The sequence below is a fragment of the Dermacentor variabilis genome, chromosome 10, assembly GCF_050947875.1.
Source record: "Dermacentor variabilis isolate Ectoservices chromosome 10, ASM5094787v1, whole genome shotgun sequence".
Lineage (NCBI taxonomy): Eukaryota > Metazoa > Arthropoda > Arachnida > Ixodida > Ixodidae > Dermacentor > Dermacentor variabilis.
The window spans coordinates 51,422,934-51,441,745 of NC_134577.1; the positions used below are offsets into that span (position 1 = coordinate 51,422,934).

The 18,812-nt window shown below is 48.8% G+C and overlaps 1 protein-coding gene across 4 annotated transcripts in view; it reads left to right on the top strand.

The window, feature by feature from the left end:
* Nucleotides 1–17,470, top strand: part of LOC142560538 (membralin) — a 235,722-nt gene extending 218,252 nt beyond the window's left edge. For all 4 annotated transcript variants that reach the window (XM_075672718.1, XM_075672715.1, XM_075672716.1 and 1 more), the window contains 3 exons: nt 9,105–9,237; nt 13,144–13,243; nt 15,013–17,470. In XM_075672718.1, coding sequence (XP_075528833.1) covers nt 9,105–9,237; nt 13,144–13,243; nt 15,013–15,816 — 1,037 coding nt within the window. In that variant the 3' untranslated portion in view covers nt 15,817–17,470. The remainder of the gene's footprint in view (nt 1–9,104; nt 9,238–13,143; nt 13,244–15,012) is intronic.
* The last annotated feature ends 1,342 nt before the right edge of the window (nt 17,471–18,812 follow it).

The following is an 18,812-nucleotide window of genomic DNA, read 5'->3' on the forward strand; positions in this document are numbered from 1 at the left end:
TGCGAGAACTCGCGGTTGGAGAGCGGGCGTCGAACCCGCCATGTATATAACAGTCCTTTCGGGAAATCAACGCCACTCGGGGCGCTTTTAGTGTTGTACGACATCGCGTGCAGTTGGTTTATACTTAACGATCTGCAAGGTTAATGCACTTTTCGTATTTGAGTGTAAGTGTTCCTGTGTGAATCGTTTGAAATGCGCAACTATATCAATAATACACGATGTGCTGACTCCTTGGATGCCTTTCTTTTTTGTCCTTCTTCATTTGATTGCTGAACATTACCTTCTTTCGTGTTGGACGAGCAAGCCCGCACGCAGGTCTTGGCTAACCTTGTGCGTTCCTTTGCAAAGGTGGACATTTCTGTAAGCTTCATGCGTACAGCTTTTTATTGAATCGACCTTTTGACTCTGTAAAAATTATATGATATCTCTTCAGAAAAGCTGTTGTCAACTGCGTTTCCTTTGGTCTAGTGTCGTCCCATAGAGTCCAGAATGTGTTTGCAGAAAGCCTGTAAGCATTACTATACTAAATGTGTAATGCCATAAGTAAACAAGCTGCCTATAGGCTGCAACTGGACGTCGCCGAAAAATGTAAATAAACTTTCTATAAACCGTCTAAACGTGAATTTTTGTGAAGGTGGGGGCTAAGACGGTAGCCCGCTGTTCTGCCGTTATCAGATGTACTGGGTGGTCGAATTTGAAAAGCTACACGCAATTGGCACTCAGACAAAGGTTATTTTGGATTTAGAGTTCCAAAACTTGACCTGAATAATAATACGCTTTGCAGAATGGACTTCCTTGTAAATGGACCCTTTGGTACCTTCTAACTGTTAGCGCAGAATGAAGGAATTTTAGTGACTCTGAACGCAAATAAACTGTTTCCGTTCGTACTGTTCTTGCCGCCACGTTGTCCACTGTACACGAGCAAGGAGAAAACACAGCTCAAAGCATGGGTTCTTAGCTGTTCTGTACAAAGTCTAGAGGCTCGTAAAATGAACGCCGATTACGAATAGCCTATTCGGTCTGGCAACTAAAACAGAAAAGAGAGTTACTTAGTGTCACCACTGCATGGTCACTAATTCTTACATTATACGTGGATATCGTATATTGTACTCTCTTCTGGGCAGTCACACATTTGGTGTCGGTACTCCATTGAAAAAAACCTGATCGAATGAAAAATCACTGTGCCGTGACAACACGTTGTAACTCAGAAAGACGTGTCTAGAGCCACTTGGTTGTACTGTCGCTGCGGCCTGTTTACATAGAGCACCTTGCTGGCGATTTTTTGTGCAGTCCTTGTGCTTTGAAGACGCCGAAGCGAATGTAACATCTCCATACATTTTTTTTTTTTGACAAAGGTTGTACGTCGTATCGCTAGCGCACGACTTAGGTCCCCTAGTCAGGCTTAGTCGTTTGCCAGTTTCTGTCCCTGGTGGCATTTCGTGGACACTATGTACGGGGTGACTTGTTTTAATGGAAACAGCTCTTTAATTGAAGAGGCATATAGACCGAATGTGCCCGTGTGGCTGACTCATTGACGGGCACGCTATTGTCTGCCATTTCAATAACGTGTTTTTTTAACTATGTAGCTTTTTTGGTAGCATGTAGTGTACTATGAGTTTAAGGCATATGCATCTATGTCGTAAAGCCAGAGTTTTGTTTTATTTTGAGGTCATCCCACTCCTTAGAATACAATATAGGCCGACCCACCGAAACGTCGGCCAGCCTGTCTGAGGCTACACGAAAAAGAGGGAAGCAGATCAAGAAGCGGCGGCATGCTGCGATATCTTCTGTACACGTGTAGCAATCCTACGCGATTATATATGGCACTGCTGAAGTGACCTCGCAAACGCTACAGTATTCGGCCACGTGATCAGGCTAGCTCGTCGCGGCCACCGTTGCCCGGCATATCATCACGTGACTGCTGCCGTCTACGCGGTTTTGGGCGAATGAGCCGGCTCATTACGGTGATCCGCAGTAACTCGTTGATGCGAAAAATGCTGTGTACATTCTTTTAACATACTGTGTGACTGTTGAATCGGAGCAGCTGCACTTAACTGTTACAATTAGTGCGAAATACGGACAAACGGTTGGTGCGGTCACGAAGTGGCCGAGTTCACTCGGTGTTTTGAACGGCATACTAAATTTTGCGCACTTATGTGTGCCTTAAGATCGCAAATTTGTACGTATACACACTGCTTGCATAGCGGGCCGCAGCTGTAGGTCGCCAGGTTGAATTTCAGCGAAGGAACGATGCAGAAACTGCACAAAACACACATGCACGTGACGGGGTTGGTAACCGGATACTCGAACCCGATCGTGTCGTTATATCGCTCACAATGGCGCCCAAGAACCAGCGCCGCCTGACTGCACAAGGTTGTCGGCATTGTGCAGGTCCCCTATAGCAGCCCGTGTGTCCTCGACTTATCGTGCTTCACATGGTCCGATTCCGCCTGTTCAAATTTTTAGCCAATCGGGGAAGCCGTAGCACCCACGTGAGCCAATCAGAGACGCGAAAATGGCGGCATTGGACAGTTGCCAGCACCGCAACTCGGCTTTCCTCCGATGCCATATCGCGTCACGGGCGGAATTCATGCCCGAGCGGGCTCTCGTCTTCAAACTCGAGACGTTTCGCCGCTCGACGCCCTTCGGCAGCCTGACGTGCGCAAAGGACCGCGGGCGCCGATCTCCGCTCCCTCTTTGACCGAGGCCTTATCTGATTACGGCGATCTCGTATCGTGCGAGTAAGGACGGGCGCGTTGTTCACTTCGCCACTGTTCGCACACCCGCCTGCCTGGCAGCCCGTATGCTCAATTTCTTTTCTTCAAGCGCTTTGTCTTTTTTTTTCTCCTTCTTTCTCTGTTCTCGCGGCTTACAGAGCGCGCGCCACGAGCTCAAAATCTGTACGCCGACCCGTCGTCTGCCGCCTTTCGTATTATAAGTTTCTGAAGGAAGATTTCGTTCCGGGCTGTTTCTCCTTTTGAAGACGACGGGTCTGCTGCTGCTCCTACCCGTTTCCCGATTTTGTTTTCTTTCATAATAGCGTTATTCCATAATTTCTTGTCGATATTTTGGTGTTAAACGAAATTGGAGGAAAGAGATTCTCAGGCGAAACCGGGGCGCCGCATGAATAAACAAGTCGAACTCGGAGTTCAGCCGCTTCTGCTACGACGGTGCGTACATGCCTGTTATATTTTCGTATGTTCTTGCGAGCCGCCAGTCTTCCGACTTCTGCTTTGAAGCGTCGTCTGCTGATACTAAGCTCAAACTTTTTTTTTTCACCTGCTTCTTATTTGTACCCCCCCCCCCCTTTCTTTTTTTCTTTGAATGTTTAGTCCTTACTCCGAGCACGCGATTCTCAAATGTAAGCAAGTAACAAGATTAAACGCGAGGACGAACTTAAACAGAGTCGGTGCCGCTTAGGTGCGGATACAAGCACCGATGAAAGAACGGAGGTGAGCCGACGCGAGTCGATGCAATCCATGCATGTTTTAACAGGTCGCTTAAGCACGCTTACTTTTTTTTTCCTCGTGGGTGCTGTGTAGATTTATCGGACTCGGCGTGCACTGAAGCTTTAGGCACACTCTTCTACTGGGAATTATGCTTTTGGCTGATACGGGTATACGGTACGTTAAGGAAAGGTAAGAATTTCAGCTGCCGACAGTGTGTGCAGAACTTTGTACAGTGAATGTGAACGCCTCACCATAAGCGTTATTTCGTCGTCAGTGCGCAAGTGCAGAACGATCTGGGAGAGCACTTTGTATATAGAACTACTATTAAATTGCGTGCCCTGTAGAATGCACTGATTCGCCGAATCGAGCACAATTTATTTACCGAGACACTTTATTATTTATTATTAAATAAATAATAAAGTGTCTCGGTAAATAAATCGTGCTCGATTCGGCGAATCAGTGCATTCTACAGGGCACGCAATTTAATAGTAGTTCTATATACAAAGTGCTCTCCCAGATCGTTCTGCACTTGCGCACTGACGACGAAATAACGCTTATGGTGAGGCGTTCACATTCACTGTACAAAGTTCTGCACACACTGTCGGCAGCTGAACTTGTGTCAACGTCATATAGGCTCGTCCCTATAGCGCCAACACAAATGTGTTTGAAATCAAGTGGGGGGGGGGGGGGGGTTGGCTATTCATTAAGTCATCGTTGTCGTCATCATCATCATCAGCCTGGTTACGCAGCACTGCAGGGCAAAGGCCTCTCCCATACTTCTGCAACTACCCCGGTCATGTACTAATTGTGGCCATGTTGTCCCTGCAAACTTCTTAATCTCATCCGCCCACCTAACTTTCTACCGCTACCTGATACGCTTCCCTTCCCTTGGAATCCAGTCCGTAACCCTTAATGAGCATCGGTTATCTTCCCTCCTCATTACATGTCCTGCCCATGCCCATTTCTTTTTCTTGATTTCAACTAAGATGTTATTAACTCGTAGTTGAAATCAAGAAAAAGAAATGGGGGGGGGGGGCATGGGCTTTAAGTGTCCACCTCTATATGTCCATTTGGTCTGCTGCTGAAGTTGTGATTGGCTGTGCTGGGGTATGCGTCAGGAAGGAGACAAGCGCCCCTAGCCAATGAGCACTTCAGTAGCAGAGGAAATGGACATGTCCACTAGGTGGACACTTACGGAATACCCCCCCCCCCCCCCCTCACCTACCGACGCACATACAAGTGACCAGTATGGAAGTTGCTCGCGCATAGACGGAGTTCGGGAGTTTATGGCATGACGTATTGTATAGTTAACAATTACCGTACAACTACGACTTCGAAACACATTCGGGAACCTACGCACTGTTCTCGACACATCTACACAAATCTCATACGAACTCCACTATACGAAGCCCCACGTCGGGCGCCAGAATGTGGTCCCAGGGCCGTAACTCTGCATGATAGCCTCAGCCGGCCGTCTGACTTGAGAGAGACTCAGGTATGCATAGTCATAGCGCCTTCAGATTCGCAAGCTCTGTGGCATGCTTTCAATTCTCAGGTTGTGTAATATATTCTACCGTGCACTGGTGCGTTCTCCTAGTTCGGAAATTCAGCGCTATTGCACCGTGCAGTCGGGGAGATTTTGTGCGCGTTCCAATCAAAACATGGCAACCGCAAAGGCGACGCCATGTTGCTACGACTCAGGTTAAAAAAAATATATATATATTCAAAATATTGTGCAATAACAAATATTAACACGTAGCACGTGTGCATGGACAACGTGTAAAGTTAATTCCATGTAATTTTCAGAAAGATGGTATAACTATTCAGATAATTATGATGTAAAATTTATGGTGCGTGAAAAGATGCGTTTGCAGGCGCCTGAACTAGATGGCGCCACCGTACTCAGGGGCTCTCGGGATCGCGTTTATTTCCGTTTTCCAGACCAAAGATTGGTAGGCCGGTTAGCTTTGGCAGCCCACGGTAAAACCGCAAATGAGGCAGTGCGAGGTGACATTGGTTTGGCCTCGCTTTTGAAGTCGGAGAAGCGTAGGGCAAAATTTGTTTTGCAGAATGACTCGGGAACACATGGACCAAAATAATTGGGCGGCTGAAGTGCACAATTATTTGTAGCTAAAAAGTGTGGACACAGAATGGAGGAAGAGGTCAAGAAAGTTGGCGACCAAGTACAGGGTAATTGAATGTGTAAATAGACGACCAGGAGTCATCAAAAAGAAAGCGAGAAAGCTATGGCCACTGACAGAGACAGGGAATTGGATGCAAATAATGGAAACAAAAAGACCGTGAAGATTCGAAAGAATGGGAAGAAAGAAATTAGAAGGGAAAGTCTGTTCGATGACACAAAGGGCAGTGTCTTGCTATTTGAAACTCGAGCTCATTGCCCAACGACATAAACATACCAGAGCAAATATTCGCAATAAGATGAGGCATGTGTATGCTGCAGCAAAAATCTGGACACCACTCGGCACATCCTAATGAAATGCGAAGCGATTTACCCATTGAGACACGTAGGCGACGTACGCCTTCCAGAAATGCTGGGTTTTAAAGTGGCCGCAAGCACCAACCGGTCAGCAGTTGAGATAAAATACGCTTAGAGTATTGGTGGGGAAAAAACAGGGAAGAGATTGATACGACTGGGTCCGTTACAGGCTTATGTAGCGGTGCAAGGTAGATAGGTTTTGAGGAGGAGGTGATGTCTGCAAAAGCGCTAGAATGAAAAGCATGCATAGCATACCTGATTAACTACAGCAATCGTGTTGTCTGCGCCTGCGCGCCTCCACAGAGCAGCAACATGGCGGCGCCCTTGCGGTTGCAGATTTCGGTGTATGGGCGCTATGGGCCGCTGACGTACGCGCCAGCTTGTTTGTTCCGATTGAGGCAAACGTTTAGGACAGCGGGAACGAAGTGAGGTCACGTCCTCTGCGATTGCCTCTGATTCGACGAATCGTGGCAGAATTGACCGGATTTCTAGAACAGTGTTTAAAGTCAGGAGGGGAGAGGTTACGAGCAAGGCACTCGCGAGCTTAGAAGTTTGCCACTACGGGCTTCATTTAGCCTCCGTCTTTAGCGTACCCTTATGCGCTGTTACAACACGAGTCACTTGTTGCTGAGAAGAAGCTGCAACAACAGCGAGGCTGCTGTTAGGCGCTTGCATCGCGGAGAGAAGTCACTCGTAGGTGTTGCATAACTTTTTGTGTTCGGTTCCAAAATAGAAACAAGAAAGCTAGAACCCTTGCGTTGCCGTCGTCTGGCTTTCGCGCGCCTTCTCGAAGTCTGCACGCTGCCCTCGGGCGTATTCAAACGTTCGCCCGCTCCCCGGCTCTGCATCAGCGCGTCATCTCGGCGATCTCGTATTCGGACTCCCTCGCGCGCGGCTCCTTCGGGCTTAGACAATCGGCTTTCGAACAGAGTGTTTGCTCTAGCCAATTGGCGCTTCCCGTTTTAGAGCAGTTGGGCTCGCATCGGAATAAAAAAAGAAAGAATAAAAGAAAGAATAAAAGAGAAAGGTTTGATTACGTATATACCTTCCTTCGTTGAGCGTATTCTCATAACCGCTAGTTTATTATTATTTTTTTTTACCAGGTTTTGTAATTGTTGAAAGGTGTCGAAATCTACTTTCGCACTTCATGGCATCGTTCTGCGCGCTCATCGCGCCTTTGTGACACCGTCTTCGTGCCCGATATCCGCGCACGTTTCTGCGCCCCTTTTCTTGCGTAATGGCAGGACAGATATCGAAAGCGTGAATTGGCTTCACGGAGTTTTTGACTTGACAGCTTTGTTACGCTTTCTCCTTCCGATACCTGCATGGTAACGCGGGCTACTATGTGCACCTGACGCTCCGAGACTCGGCTCGGTTTTGTGTGGGCCGATTCAGTCGGGATTGTTGTCCCGTTTTCGGGTTCGGTGTTCCCTGACCTTCCATTTTCTTTTTTTTTTGTATTTCTCTTCCGTTTGCCGTGGTGTTTGCGTGCACCGGGGGACAATCTCTTTCTACCGGTGCGTGGTATACTCACGAGGACTATTTGCCCTGACGTTCTGGCGCAGCGTTCCGCGATGTTTGACTGCGGGTGCCTCGATATATCCGCCAATACGATTCTGAACCCGGGGGCCACGGCAGGTTTCCGAAATTTCTTTCTTTCTTTCTTTCTTTCTTTCTTTCTTTCTTTCTTTCTTTCTTTCTTTCTTTCTTTCTTTCTTTCTTTCTTTCTTTGATCGCTCTGTGCCACGCATGCCCCAGGGTCGTGCGGGCTGCGACTTCCCGCTCGGAGCTGAAGCGTATTGTGCGGCAGCAGGCTATAGCGTGCATCAATCTCAAGACGCGTCACTTACGATGCCGTAATGGCGACGTTCTTTGTAATCCTGAAGAAACAGCTGATGAAAAACGCTTGAACCAGTATCGACAGGTGTATTGCCACGGGGCGAAATTAGCGAAGCGATGAAGTAAAGCAAAGCTGTATTCGTAGGGTTATGCTAAAAGCTTGCGGCAACGCTACATACGCAAGATGGCTGCCCGAACCAGCCGCGTGTTCTTCTCGCCAAATCGTCGTCTTTGTTGACAGCCATCCGCTTAAACATCGCGCCTCGCTGCTCCCTAGTAGTATTATTGTTTCACAGCATCATTTCATTCATTTTGCGTGGAAAAGATTATTTTTAACGGTCGAAATGAGGGTCGTACTTGCTTTTCTCGAAGAGTGGGCATTCTGGCGCGTATAGACCGAGTGAAAGAGGGCACACAATCGACATACAAATGGGGCGTCCCAGCTAACATTAGTCAAGCTGTCAAAAAAAAGAAAACGGTACAACTTAATGATTATAATATCTACTGGGTTCGGCCGTCAATCCTCATAGGCCACAAAGATTATTTTTGTTTACTAATTACTGCTTAATTAATGAAGGTTAATTTAACAAGTTCTTAGTTGTTGTAAGGGCAGTGGCGTAGCTAGGTCGTCTGGCACCCGGGGCCCATAGGTCTTCTGTCACCCCCCCCCCCCCCGGGTGTAGCCGGCGGAAAGGGTGTCTTCAGACGTATATGACACCCCCCCCCCCCTCCACAGGCCCCTTGCACCCGGGGCCCCCGGCCCCCCGGCCCCCCCTGTTGCTACGCCACTGTGTAAGGGTGAGTCTGCCACACGCCAACGTTCTTACTGAGGTCTAAAACATCGCGTTCTCTGTCCTGCGTAATTGTTAGCGCACTAGTAGAGGTACTGTGTGTGGCTCCCTTTAGTGAGTTGTACGCACAATATACAAAAAGTGTCGCGTGAGTGCGCGCGCCGCGACAGCCGCAGCCTCAAAAGTGTTTAAAAACTCGTTCACGGCCTCCGAGATGTGTGCGCGGAAGTTTGCAGTCGGTTCAATGCACTAGCTCTCCTGCAGTTTATTCGGCGACCAAGTGGCGCGGAGTTGGGGGAAGGGGTGACGGGAGAGAGAGGGGAGGCGACGGGCGTGAGCTCGCGCGCAACTTCTGCGGGGTGGGCGGGTAGGAGGGGGAGGGGAGGCACTGTCGCTCGCTCGCTCGTTCGGGCTATTCGCTTACATTCAAAATCACCTTCGCTGGTTTCCGCGCAATTTTTATGTGCGTGGTTCGATGCTGTCGGCCACGTTGCTTGCCCACGTTGTTTGCGTATCGCTTGCTTGCAGGCATGGAGACTATCATGTCCGAGTTCTTCAACGACACGACCACTGCCTTCTACATCATCCTGATCGTGTGGGTCGCCGACCAGTACGACGCCATCTGCTGCCACACCGCCATTACCAAGAGGCACTGGCTCAGGCACGTATACCAATCACGCATGGATGTCTCGATGCGTATACTGCCAATCCGGTCTATTGCTTATACGCTCGAACAGACCGTTCTCGCGCCGGTCGAGGTCTCAACAGCTAGACGCTTGTGCGCATCAGCGATAGTAGGGAGCTTTAACAAATAAATAACAGATCGAAAGCTCGTGGGCGCTATCGGCACTGCGTGCGAAAGGAGCCAAGCAGAGTACAGAAGGACACTAAGCTGCGCTCGCTCTGCGCATGCGCATTGCCGCGGGAGCTGTTCGATACGCTTAGTTACGTGCAGCCGCTGTTTCTGAAGCTTTCTGGTATCGTTGGGCAGGGGTTGGCAGCTCTTGTGCAACCTTCTCGCTTATTCTGCGTTTCATTTACTTGATAAGGTGGAAGCTTGCGCGAGTTGGGTGATTCAATATTGACATGTTTGCGCAGCGCAAAAGACGAGGACTGAAGGAAGAACACAGCGCAGCGCCTGTGTTGTGTTCTTCCTTCAGTCCTCGTCTTTTGCGCTGTGCAAACATGTTCATTTACTTTTCTATTTATTTGTTTATTTATATTTCTAAATTTGCTCTTTTATCTGGTTCTTGATTGCGCCCCCCCCCCCTTCTAGCTGAGAATGCAATCAATGCGCTAGATTTGAGCGCTAGAAATCATAGTTGCGCACCCAGATGTTTCTCTTTCCTCGGCATTCTACGCTCTAAATCCAACACCCTCAACCAGTGAACTATACACATCGCCGTCGATTCTTGGGTAGACGTGCCGTATTTATGTTCTCTTTTTTTGCACAACTACGCTTTAACGTGATTTCGCTGAATTTGGCGGGGATTGCGCAGGACAGGAATCAAAACATAAAAATGTTGAAGTCACTGCTATATTACTTTTGTTCTGGGTATGTGTACTTTAAGGAAGAGTGATGGGGATTGTTTTAAATCGAAGCTGCGTTTGTCTGAGATCTCCGCTTTGTCATTATTTTTTCTTCCTTCGTCAAGTCTGCGGGATAGCGTGCTTTGCGACATCAAGGTGCGGTTGCATCCGAATCCCAGGGAGGCACTCTTGTGCGTGCACAAGCAAGCGTCGCGGGAGGGGTGCCCCGTTAATGGCCTTCGCATCCCACCTTTCAAGAACCGTACGAAGCGGAGCGCATAGAAGGCGCTCGGCGCCGGTGCTAGCGTTACGCAAACAGCAGATGCGAGCAAACAGTGTCCGCGGCAGCGTTGTGTTACGCTCGCTATTTGCTGCTTTGTTGATGAATGAACCCCCATTCAGACGTGCGCGGAAGAAAGGAAGGAAGAAGCAGCAGCAGTCAGGGGGCGGCCTTTCATGGAGGCTTGAAAACGAAAGAGTTGGCCGTGTCTTTGGACCCGTAGTCGAAACGAAAAAGGGGTGCCTTGCACGCCGCAAGGCATCCCTTGCGAAAAGAAAGAAGAAAAAAAAGAGAAGTAGTTTGCTTCGGTGCGTTCTGCGTTCGCCTACCGGGAATTTTCTCGCCCACTGCTTTCGCTATCTTTGCGTGTTCTCATTCTTTCATTTTCTTTTTCTTTTGTAGTCGCACTTGTTGGAGTGCAGTGGCGCTAAATGATTGTGGTGACAGTGTAGTCGTCTTCCAATTATACCGCTTGATTCATCATTACGCCGCCCGCGACGCCCCCTGGCGTGTGGGCGGGCTCACGTTGGCTGCTGCCGGAGTGTGCTGCTCCTGCGCACGACGCTGATCCGAGCGCCAGCTCGCTTTTGGTGCGTGCAGCTTTGCCATCGGCTGCGGCTTGTTTTCCCCGCCAGCGAAGCGTGCGATAACGCTTTGTGCGTTGAGTGAGCGCGCCTACCGCGGAGAGAAGAAAAAAAAAAGCGGCAGAAAAGACAAAAAAAAAAGGAAAAAGAGCGTGAGATAAATGTGTGGGCGTTGTTCTCACCATCTTTAGCCTTTATTTTGTACTTTTCGCGGCGTTCCCGTGAGACTACACCGTACGTAGGTTGTTTCAAAGTGCTCTTGTCTCTGAATCGCCTCTTTAAAGAAGGGCCCTCGCCAGATTTTGGCATTGGAAACAGACGAACGTGGTGCGTAGGTCACGCGCTAGCGATCCTCTCTGCAAAGTATATCAAACCTCTGCACCGTGCGAGGTAGCTGAGATTACAAACGAGAGCCCGTACGCCCAGCAAAAGACAGGTATGGTTTTTTGTTATGATGACATGGTCGCGCTTATTAATTTTTACCAAGTAGTGCCTTATATGAATAGTTTCCTTTGCCCTAGTCCACCTCTGTGCCTATCCCTTTCTCCCTTGCCCCCTCAACCCCATCCGTATTGCTGACTGCCATTCAAGTGTCATCAGCAGAGGTTGCCGGACAGTTACAGTGTGGTCAGCAGCCGTTATCCTTACTTTCCTTTTCATCATTGCATTTAAAATAAATAACCAGTTACTACTACTACTACTACTACTACTACTACTACTACTACTACTACTACTACTACTACTACTTCTTCTTACGAGGAAGCGCTGCTTCCTGCTGGAGAATCAAGGTCACGCCTCTATGTAAGCAGCGCTGCCTGTAACGTCATCGATATTCACGTGGTTTCGGTAAACTGGCTAATGTAGAAGGCATATAACTGCTACTGGAAGTGCACCGCGCCGTGGGGACAAAAAAAAAAAAGAAGGAAAAATAGCCGGGGCTTGTGACGTAAACGTGACGTAAACGTGACACAGCCCCTATGCCTACAGAATGGGAGAAGTTCGGGGAAGAATTTCGCTTCCGGACGCTGGTCGAGGCATAGGGGGGGAATGTCTTGGTCAGCAGTAAAGCTCGCCTCCTAGCAGTATGTCGATGCGTTATTTAAACTTCTCCTAACTCGTCTAATAATCAACCAGTTTGAAAGATTCTTGCGGTAAAATGGTCCCTACCCAGCGCCCTCCAACTTCCTATGTATAATAAAAATTTTCAGCGGTCGTCGTGAGGGGAGTTCTGTAGATATCTTGGCTTATTGTTCCCCTTAAGCTGGTTCCACATATTTCTCTATGCTCTATATGTGGAATCCTCCATCCTCATACATAGAGCTGTTTTTCTTTTAGTCAGCATCAGATTTCCCTAATTTTTTTAAATGGAATGAGGCAGATAATGCACTTAAGACTGCTCTGCTCATAGGTACTTTTAAAGGGGGACACCAAAGTTTGCGCGACAAACCGCGACGTGTCAATAAATAAGTAATACAGGTACTGATTAATGTTTAAAAAAGGCAGCTTTAGTTCCCATGTCCTAATTGCGTTGCTGAAACTGTTCAGTGTGCGAATCACAATCATTTAGTTGGAACCGCGATTGATACCCTATAGTGCTGGTGCTGTATCCATCTCTGGACTGTTCCACGAAATACGCTGGCCTTCTGCGGTGGTAGCGCATTGCTTGTGAGGGGGTGGCCTTATTCGAAGAATAATGCTCATATAATTTAATACCATACTGCATATATATAATATATAGATATACCATGTACCATATAGAACCACATAGATAAATACACTGTATGACACCTTGTGTCAAGGCCGTGCACCAGGACCAATGGCTGCGCGACCTGCAAATGCAGATGCTTGCGTGGGCGGTAATGCGTTGGACGACGAGCAATGTGTGGACCTTTAGATATGCTTGCCCTCCTGATTGGTCGAGACGCCTGCAGCTTCCACAGTGCTTCACCCAACTACTGAGACCGAACATAGGTTCTCACCGAATTTAGTTTGCTTTGCATTGCATCGCGTTTCATTCTGACATGATAAACTGTGGGAGACCCACAGCTTGACAGCGCGTAATCTGCTGGCATTATTCGACCAAGTCGGGAGGGAATTGGCACCGCCCCGAGGTTGTGGTGGTTGTCTTCATCGCCTCCTCCTCCGCTTTCTTTTTTGTATTGGTTCTTCGCAGGTTCTTCTACCTGTACCACTTTGCGTTCTACGCGTACGACTACCGCTTCAACGGACAGTACAGTGGATTGGCCCTGCTGACCTCCTGGTTCTTCATACAGGTCTGCTTCTGGTGTCATCTGGGCACCGCAGGGGAAACCATCTTTTGTTCCTCGTGTCGTGTCCCTGAAACTGCGTGAACCGCATATCCTCGCCTTTTTTATTTCTGAGCGCACACACACACGGTAGACACACTATTGAGTGCTGCTCCCACCTGCCTTGAAAACCAACCAGCCATTAGCCGAGCAAGCTTGCAATCGAGCAGCCGAGCAAGTTAATCTGTGCGCCCGACGGAAATGTGAATCTAATGCACAATGTTGGGCTAGTTGGAATCTCTGTACTTGAGGAACTTAGGAACGTATAGGGAACAGAGCAGGCATTCCGTTTGTTTCGTCTCCTCCTCTTTCCTTAAAAGCGCCTGAAATGTACAGTAACTGGGATTCCACAGTTCCTCGGACATCAAGGCTTTGGCTTCATTTTTAAAGAGCGTGGTTCTAGAATGCCGACTTTGAAAATTTGGACAGACCTGTTCTTCATGTGCTTGCATATTGCGATGCCTGTTTCCTCCACTTGTTATTGTCGCGCATCATGCTGCTCTTCCTTATAAACAGGTATTCCCCATTCTCTCCTGGAACTGCAATATATTGCGCTGGAGCAGTTGCAGCAACCCGTATATAAGCACCGCATACTATCAAGTTTCTTAATAAATCACTTTGAACCTGCCATATACGGTAGTCAACATCATCATTATCACCGTCATCATCATCATAAGTAGATTAAAGAGCACATGCGAGAAGCTATTATTGCAGTTGAGATTAAATGGGAAAAGTGGAGCTGAACAGGTAATTTAATGCATAGAGCATATCTTTGGGCCTTGGTCTGTTAAATTGACAGAATCGGTGCCAAGTTAAGAGAAATAGTCAACTGTGGCAGAGACTACGTTGAAGAGAAGGAGGAGGAGAAGGAAAAGGAAGGGTAGGGAGGTCTAGCGCACACGTCCGGTTTGCTACCCTACACTGGGGAATGGGTTTAAGGAAAGAAAAGAAAGGAGATGGAGGGAAGAAGGTACTATCGGCGTGAATACGTGCGGTTGTCCATAACTTCACGCCTTTAATCGGTCGCTGAGGCCAGTCATTTTCATGAAGCGTAGCAGGGCCCGCGTCGCTTTGTAAGCCTGAGACGCGTGGGGCCATGGTCCGAGAATATGATGAGAGATTAGATCTAAATATTAAATGTCAGATTAGAATAAATAATATTTTGGAGTATGCAGACGTAAGATGAAGTCAAATGGCGCAGATGAGTAATAACTGGAAGCAGCTGACAAGAACCATCGGCATGTGCTGTATCTAAATGGGCTGATGACGATGACGATAATGAACGTTGCTATTCATAGAAACGCTAAACTAGTGTAAACATTGTTTGTCGAATACAGGCGCTGACTTTCCATCGTAATCCGAACGTGCCTTAAGCACTGTTTCATTTCTCTGGGGGATGGCACTGGAGATTTCTTGTTGACATGCCTTAAAACTGCCAGTTTAATGCGTCTCCATTCCCAAGCATTCCATGTGTGGCCCTTGTAGCCCATTTTCTTCTGTTACAATTAAACTGCGTTAGATGTTTTGATTACTCGATTTAATTCTTACTGCGTCCTTGCAGTGGCTGTCGTTTGCTACGAGGCCGCCTGGCGGCGCGTCCGCGTGTGTTCTGCCTCGGGTGAAGCTGATTCGCATAGTTTCGGTTTCTGTCTAGTCTGTTTAGGCAGCTGTCTTTCTCGAAGCTAACTTGCCCCGCTACTGACGCGCGCATGTTTCGCTTTCCATCTCCGTCGCAGCACTCGATGATCTACTTCTTCCACCACTACGAGCTGCCGTCGATCCTCCAGCGCTCCGGCGGCCTGGAACAAGGGGAGCCGGCCCGCGCCGGCGCCACCAACGGGGCGGCCGGCACCGAGTCGTCGGCCGCCGCGGGAGCCAGTGGCGGCCCGGTCAGCGGTGGCGGCGGCACGCAAAGCTCGGCGACCGCATCGCAGCAGCAGCAGAACCAACGCGCCAACGGCGTGAGCGGGCCATTCCACTCGACGACCGTCCGCTTGAACGGCCACGGCGCCATCGCCATCCAGCAGTCGGGTGACGCTCCGCGCGTCGCCTTCATCCGAACCGTATACATCGGCAACCTGCTGAACGCGGCCACGCTGGGGGCCGCGGCTACTGCGTCGCAGTCACCGAACCAACAGCAGCAGCAGCAAGAGCAGACCCAGTCATCGCAGCAGTCCCAGTCTCAGCAACAGCAAACACAGCAGTCGCCGAACGACGGCTCGAGGAATGGCGTCGAGGAGGCTAACACGAGGAACGGCGAAGGGGACGTCGCGCTCATTCCGAGCGGTCGCACCGATGGTGGTGCGGAGGTGATCCAGACGTCCGACGACACGTCAGAAAACTCGACCAAGCTGGCGAACGTCGGCGACAGAGTGGCGAAGGAGCGCAAGGAGTCGACGTCTTCGTCCTGCGAAGACCTCAAGGGCGAAGGGGTCGCGGTGTCTCAGAACGACGAGACGACCGGGCCGGAACCGGAGCCAGAACCTGCTGTTCCTGATGGTCAAAATAGTGCGCCCAGCTCGGAAGACCCGCCGCCGTAGTGCCAGGTGGTAGCGGTCATTTTTTTTCCTGTTTTTTTTTTTCAAAGTGTTTTGTCGTGTGTGGAGTGGACCACTGAAATATCGCCAGCCCTGTGGGCTTTTGTGACGCACCGGGTCAAGTTAGTCTAGAGTAAGGCATCATGTTAGGCCTAGGTGCAAAGTCCATGTCGACGTGCTCTGGCGAAATGAAATTTTGTCACCAGCAGCTGCAGCTTTGTGTTCTGTCTCCGTTTGGCTTGCCTAGCTCTTGGCACAAGGACTCTGTTCAACGAGAAACTTCTGCTGGCAACTGTGAGCAATTGTGACGACACTGATAAGAGCAAATGCAAACTGTGGAGATACTGAACAGCGACATGTCGATGCTTTGCGGTGTTTCTGTGCTCGGAACGGGGCACATTGCTGACCGCTTCGGCTGCCAAACTGTGGATCCCTGTCGTGGCACTAATGTTGAGCACTTCAGAGACCAGTGCTGCTGTTTTGTATGGCCAAGGTGCGTGATGCCGCTTACCCAGTCATAGGCCGTACGCTGTTGTACAAAGTTGATGAAATGCCGACGCTATAGTTGGGGCTGTGACCGATGTAGTAGAGTGCAGAAACTGATGACGGTCCTAGGCCTGAAGTTTGAGGTCTCGGTCGGGATCCAGCGCTATAGGTATGTCTATCGTGGTGTATAAAAGTGGTGGTATTGCTCTACGTCACTTCATTTTTGTTTTCCAAGGACTGCAATGCACATTTAGGAATCGAGACTGCATGAAAATGGGTCCTGCCATAATGGCGTGCCTTTTCTATCATTTTCTTTGTCATGGTGGTGCAGCCGCAGCAAGTGTAAAAAAAAACAAACAAAATAGCTTGAGCGTAGATGTTTTCTTTCTGATCTTTCCCTTTCATATTGCTTTAATATTCTGGTCGAGCGAACATTTCTGGTACTGTAAAAATAGCTTACAATGACACACCTTCAGTGCCATTTAATTGCTGTAAAGGCTGCTTAAATAACTTATTCTCCATAAATTCTATGCCTTGTTCTGAATGCAAGGCACTGCTAGTAAGCAGGGACTTAGTGCTTCATGAGAGTTGTTAGTAATCTACTTAGGGTTTCAGAAGCGATCAATATGAGAAAAAAAAAAGGCAATGGGGTTTCAGCGATTGTGTCGCTGTTAATGCTTACTTTGAAAGTTTTTTTTCTCGAAAGTTTGCCCGACGGTATAAACAATTAAATGCACGAATGTAGGCCGGTTTCGGCGATGTACATCAGTAGTGCTTGACGATTGATCCAATGAAGCGAAGAATCATGGTCCGGTGGTCTCGACAGATGAAAGTCCACTGTTTGCAGTAAGCACCGTCGGATCTGGTTTAGGTCAGGGCATGTTGTTTGATTCACATGCAAAGTTTTTCCCTCATGCGTGGCCGTAAAAACTTGGATCTTGTGTGGCATTGGTTTAGTTGTTTTCTTGTGACTTTGCCTCGTGTGTATTTATGATCGCCGTGAATTGACACACCTGTCACCTTGCTGCTCCACTTGCAAGCGTTCAGTCAAAAACACGCATTCTTGTATTTTTTTTGTTTTTTTTTTCCTGGGCGGCGTGGCTTTAGTCCCCTTCGCTGTTCTCGCCTCCGAGTTTGTTTCGAAAATAAAAAAAGAAAGAAGCTACTACAACTCATTTGCCTTGTGCTTTTTCCTCAAGCATGGAGCTGTCAGCACTGTCCACCGGGCAGATTGTATACTAAAAAAAACACACACACATTCACAGTATAAACCGTATATGGGAACGCTAAGTTGTTTAGTGTAGCGCAACTATAGCTCACCGGCACACAGGTCCAAGGGCGCGATACACATGATGCGATTTTGCGTGCAATCCGTCGGACGGCGTGTCGGGTTCCCACTTGCCGCACACATGTTGTGAACGAGCGAGTGGAGCACAGCTCCGCCTAGAACCGGCGCCCCTGCATGGACGCTGGGGATACTTCGTAGCGTCGCAAAGAAAGTGAAAACAAACGCCTTTGCACGGCTCTTTCGTTTTACACAGATAATGTCCATAAAAACAACTCTATGTGAGCGGCAAATTTTCCGCAAAGCCGTCCGCAGCGTCGGCTCCGTTGACAGTCGCCGAATTGCTAGGAGCCGGCAGGCATAGCTCGCTGGCCTGTCAGATCCCGAGACCAGTGGCGCTTGCGACACAACTGCGTGTAGGTCGTATGAAAGGTCGTATGTAGGTATTATGGTCGTATATTATTATTACATTATGGTCGTGTATTATTAAGGTCGTACGTAGGTCGTATTTATCAGCACAACGTGTACGCAATTATGTCGCGCTTGAATTACAATGCATTTGGTTTTCTCGACGTCGACGAGCGAGCCGGACGAGCTTTCGATCGCTGGGAGACGCTATATGCCTAGGTCGCTGGCCACCCGCCGTGGTTGCTCAGTGGCTATGGTGTTGGGCTGCTGAGCACGAGGTCGCGGGATCGAATCCCGGCCACGGCGGCCGCATTTCGATGGGGGCGAATTGCGAAAACACCCGTGTGCTTAGATTTAGGTGCACGTTAAAGAACCCCAGGTAGTCAAAATTTCCGGAGTCCTCCACTACGGCGTGCCTCATAATCAGAAAGTGGTTTTGGCACGTAAAACCCCAAATATTATTATTATTATTATTAGATCGCTGGCCTTCGGATCCGGGGCCGACAGCCCTTGCAATTCGTCCGCAGCTCGTAATAAAGCTCCTTGACTCGTTAACGCAATGAATGTCTGCACATTTGTGTCGCTTCTAAATGAAAGTACAAGTAGTTGTCCCGACGCCGCTGGTAGCGATGAGAAAACACGCCAGCCAGCCGAGCCGCTTCCCATAGACCATGCATTTGCTGCGGTGGCTGCGCTGACCGCTATTTCGTGCTACGCCTTATGATATGCATACTTTCGCGGTCACTTTATTCCACAAGCTATTTCGTTGCAGAAACAAATCGTAGCCGATGTTTGTGCAGCGGTCAGCGGCGAAAGAGGC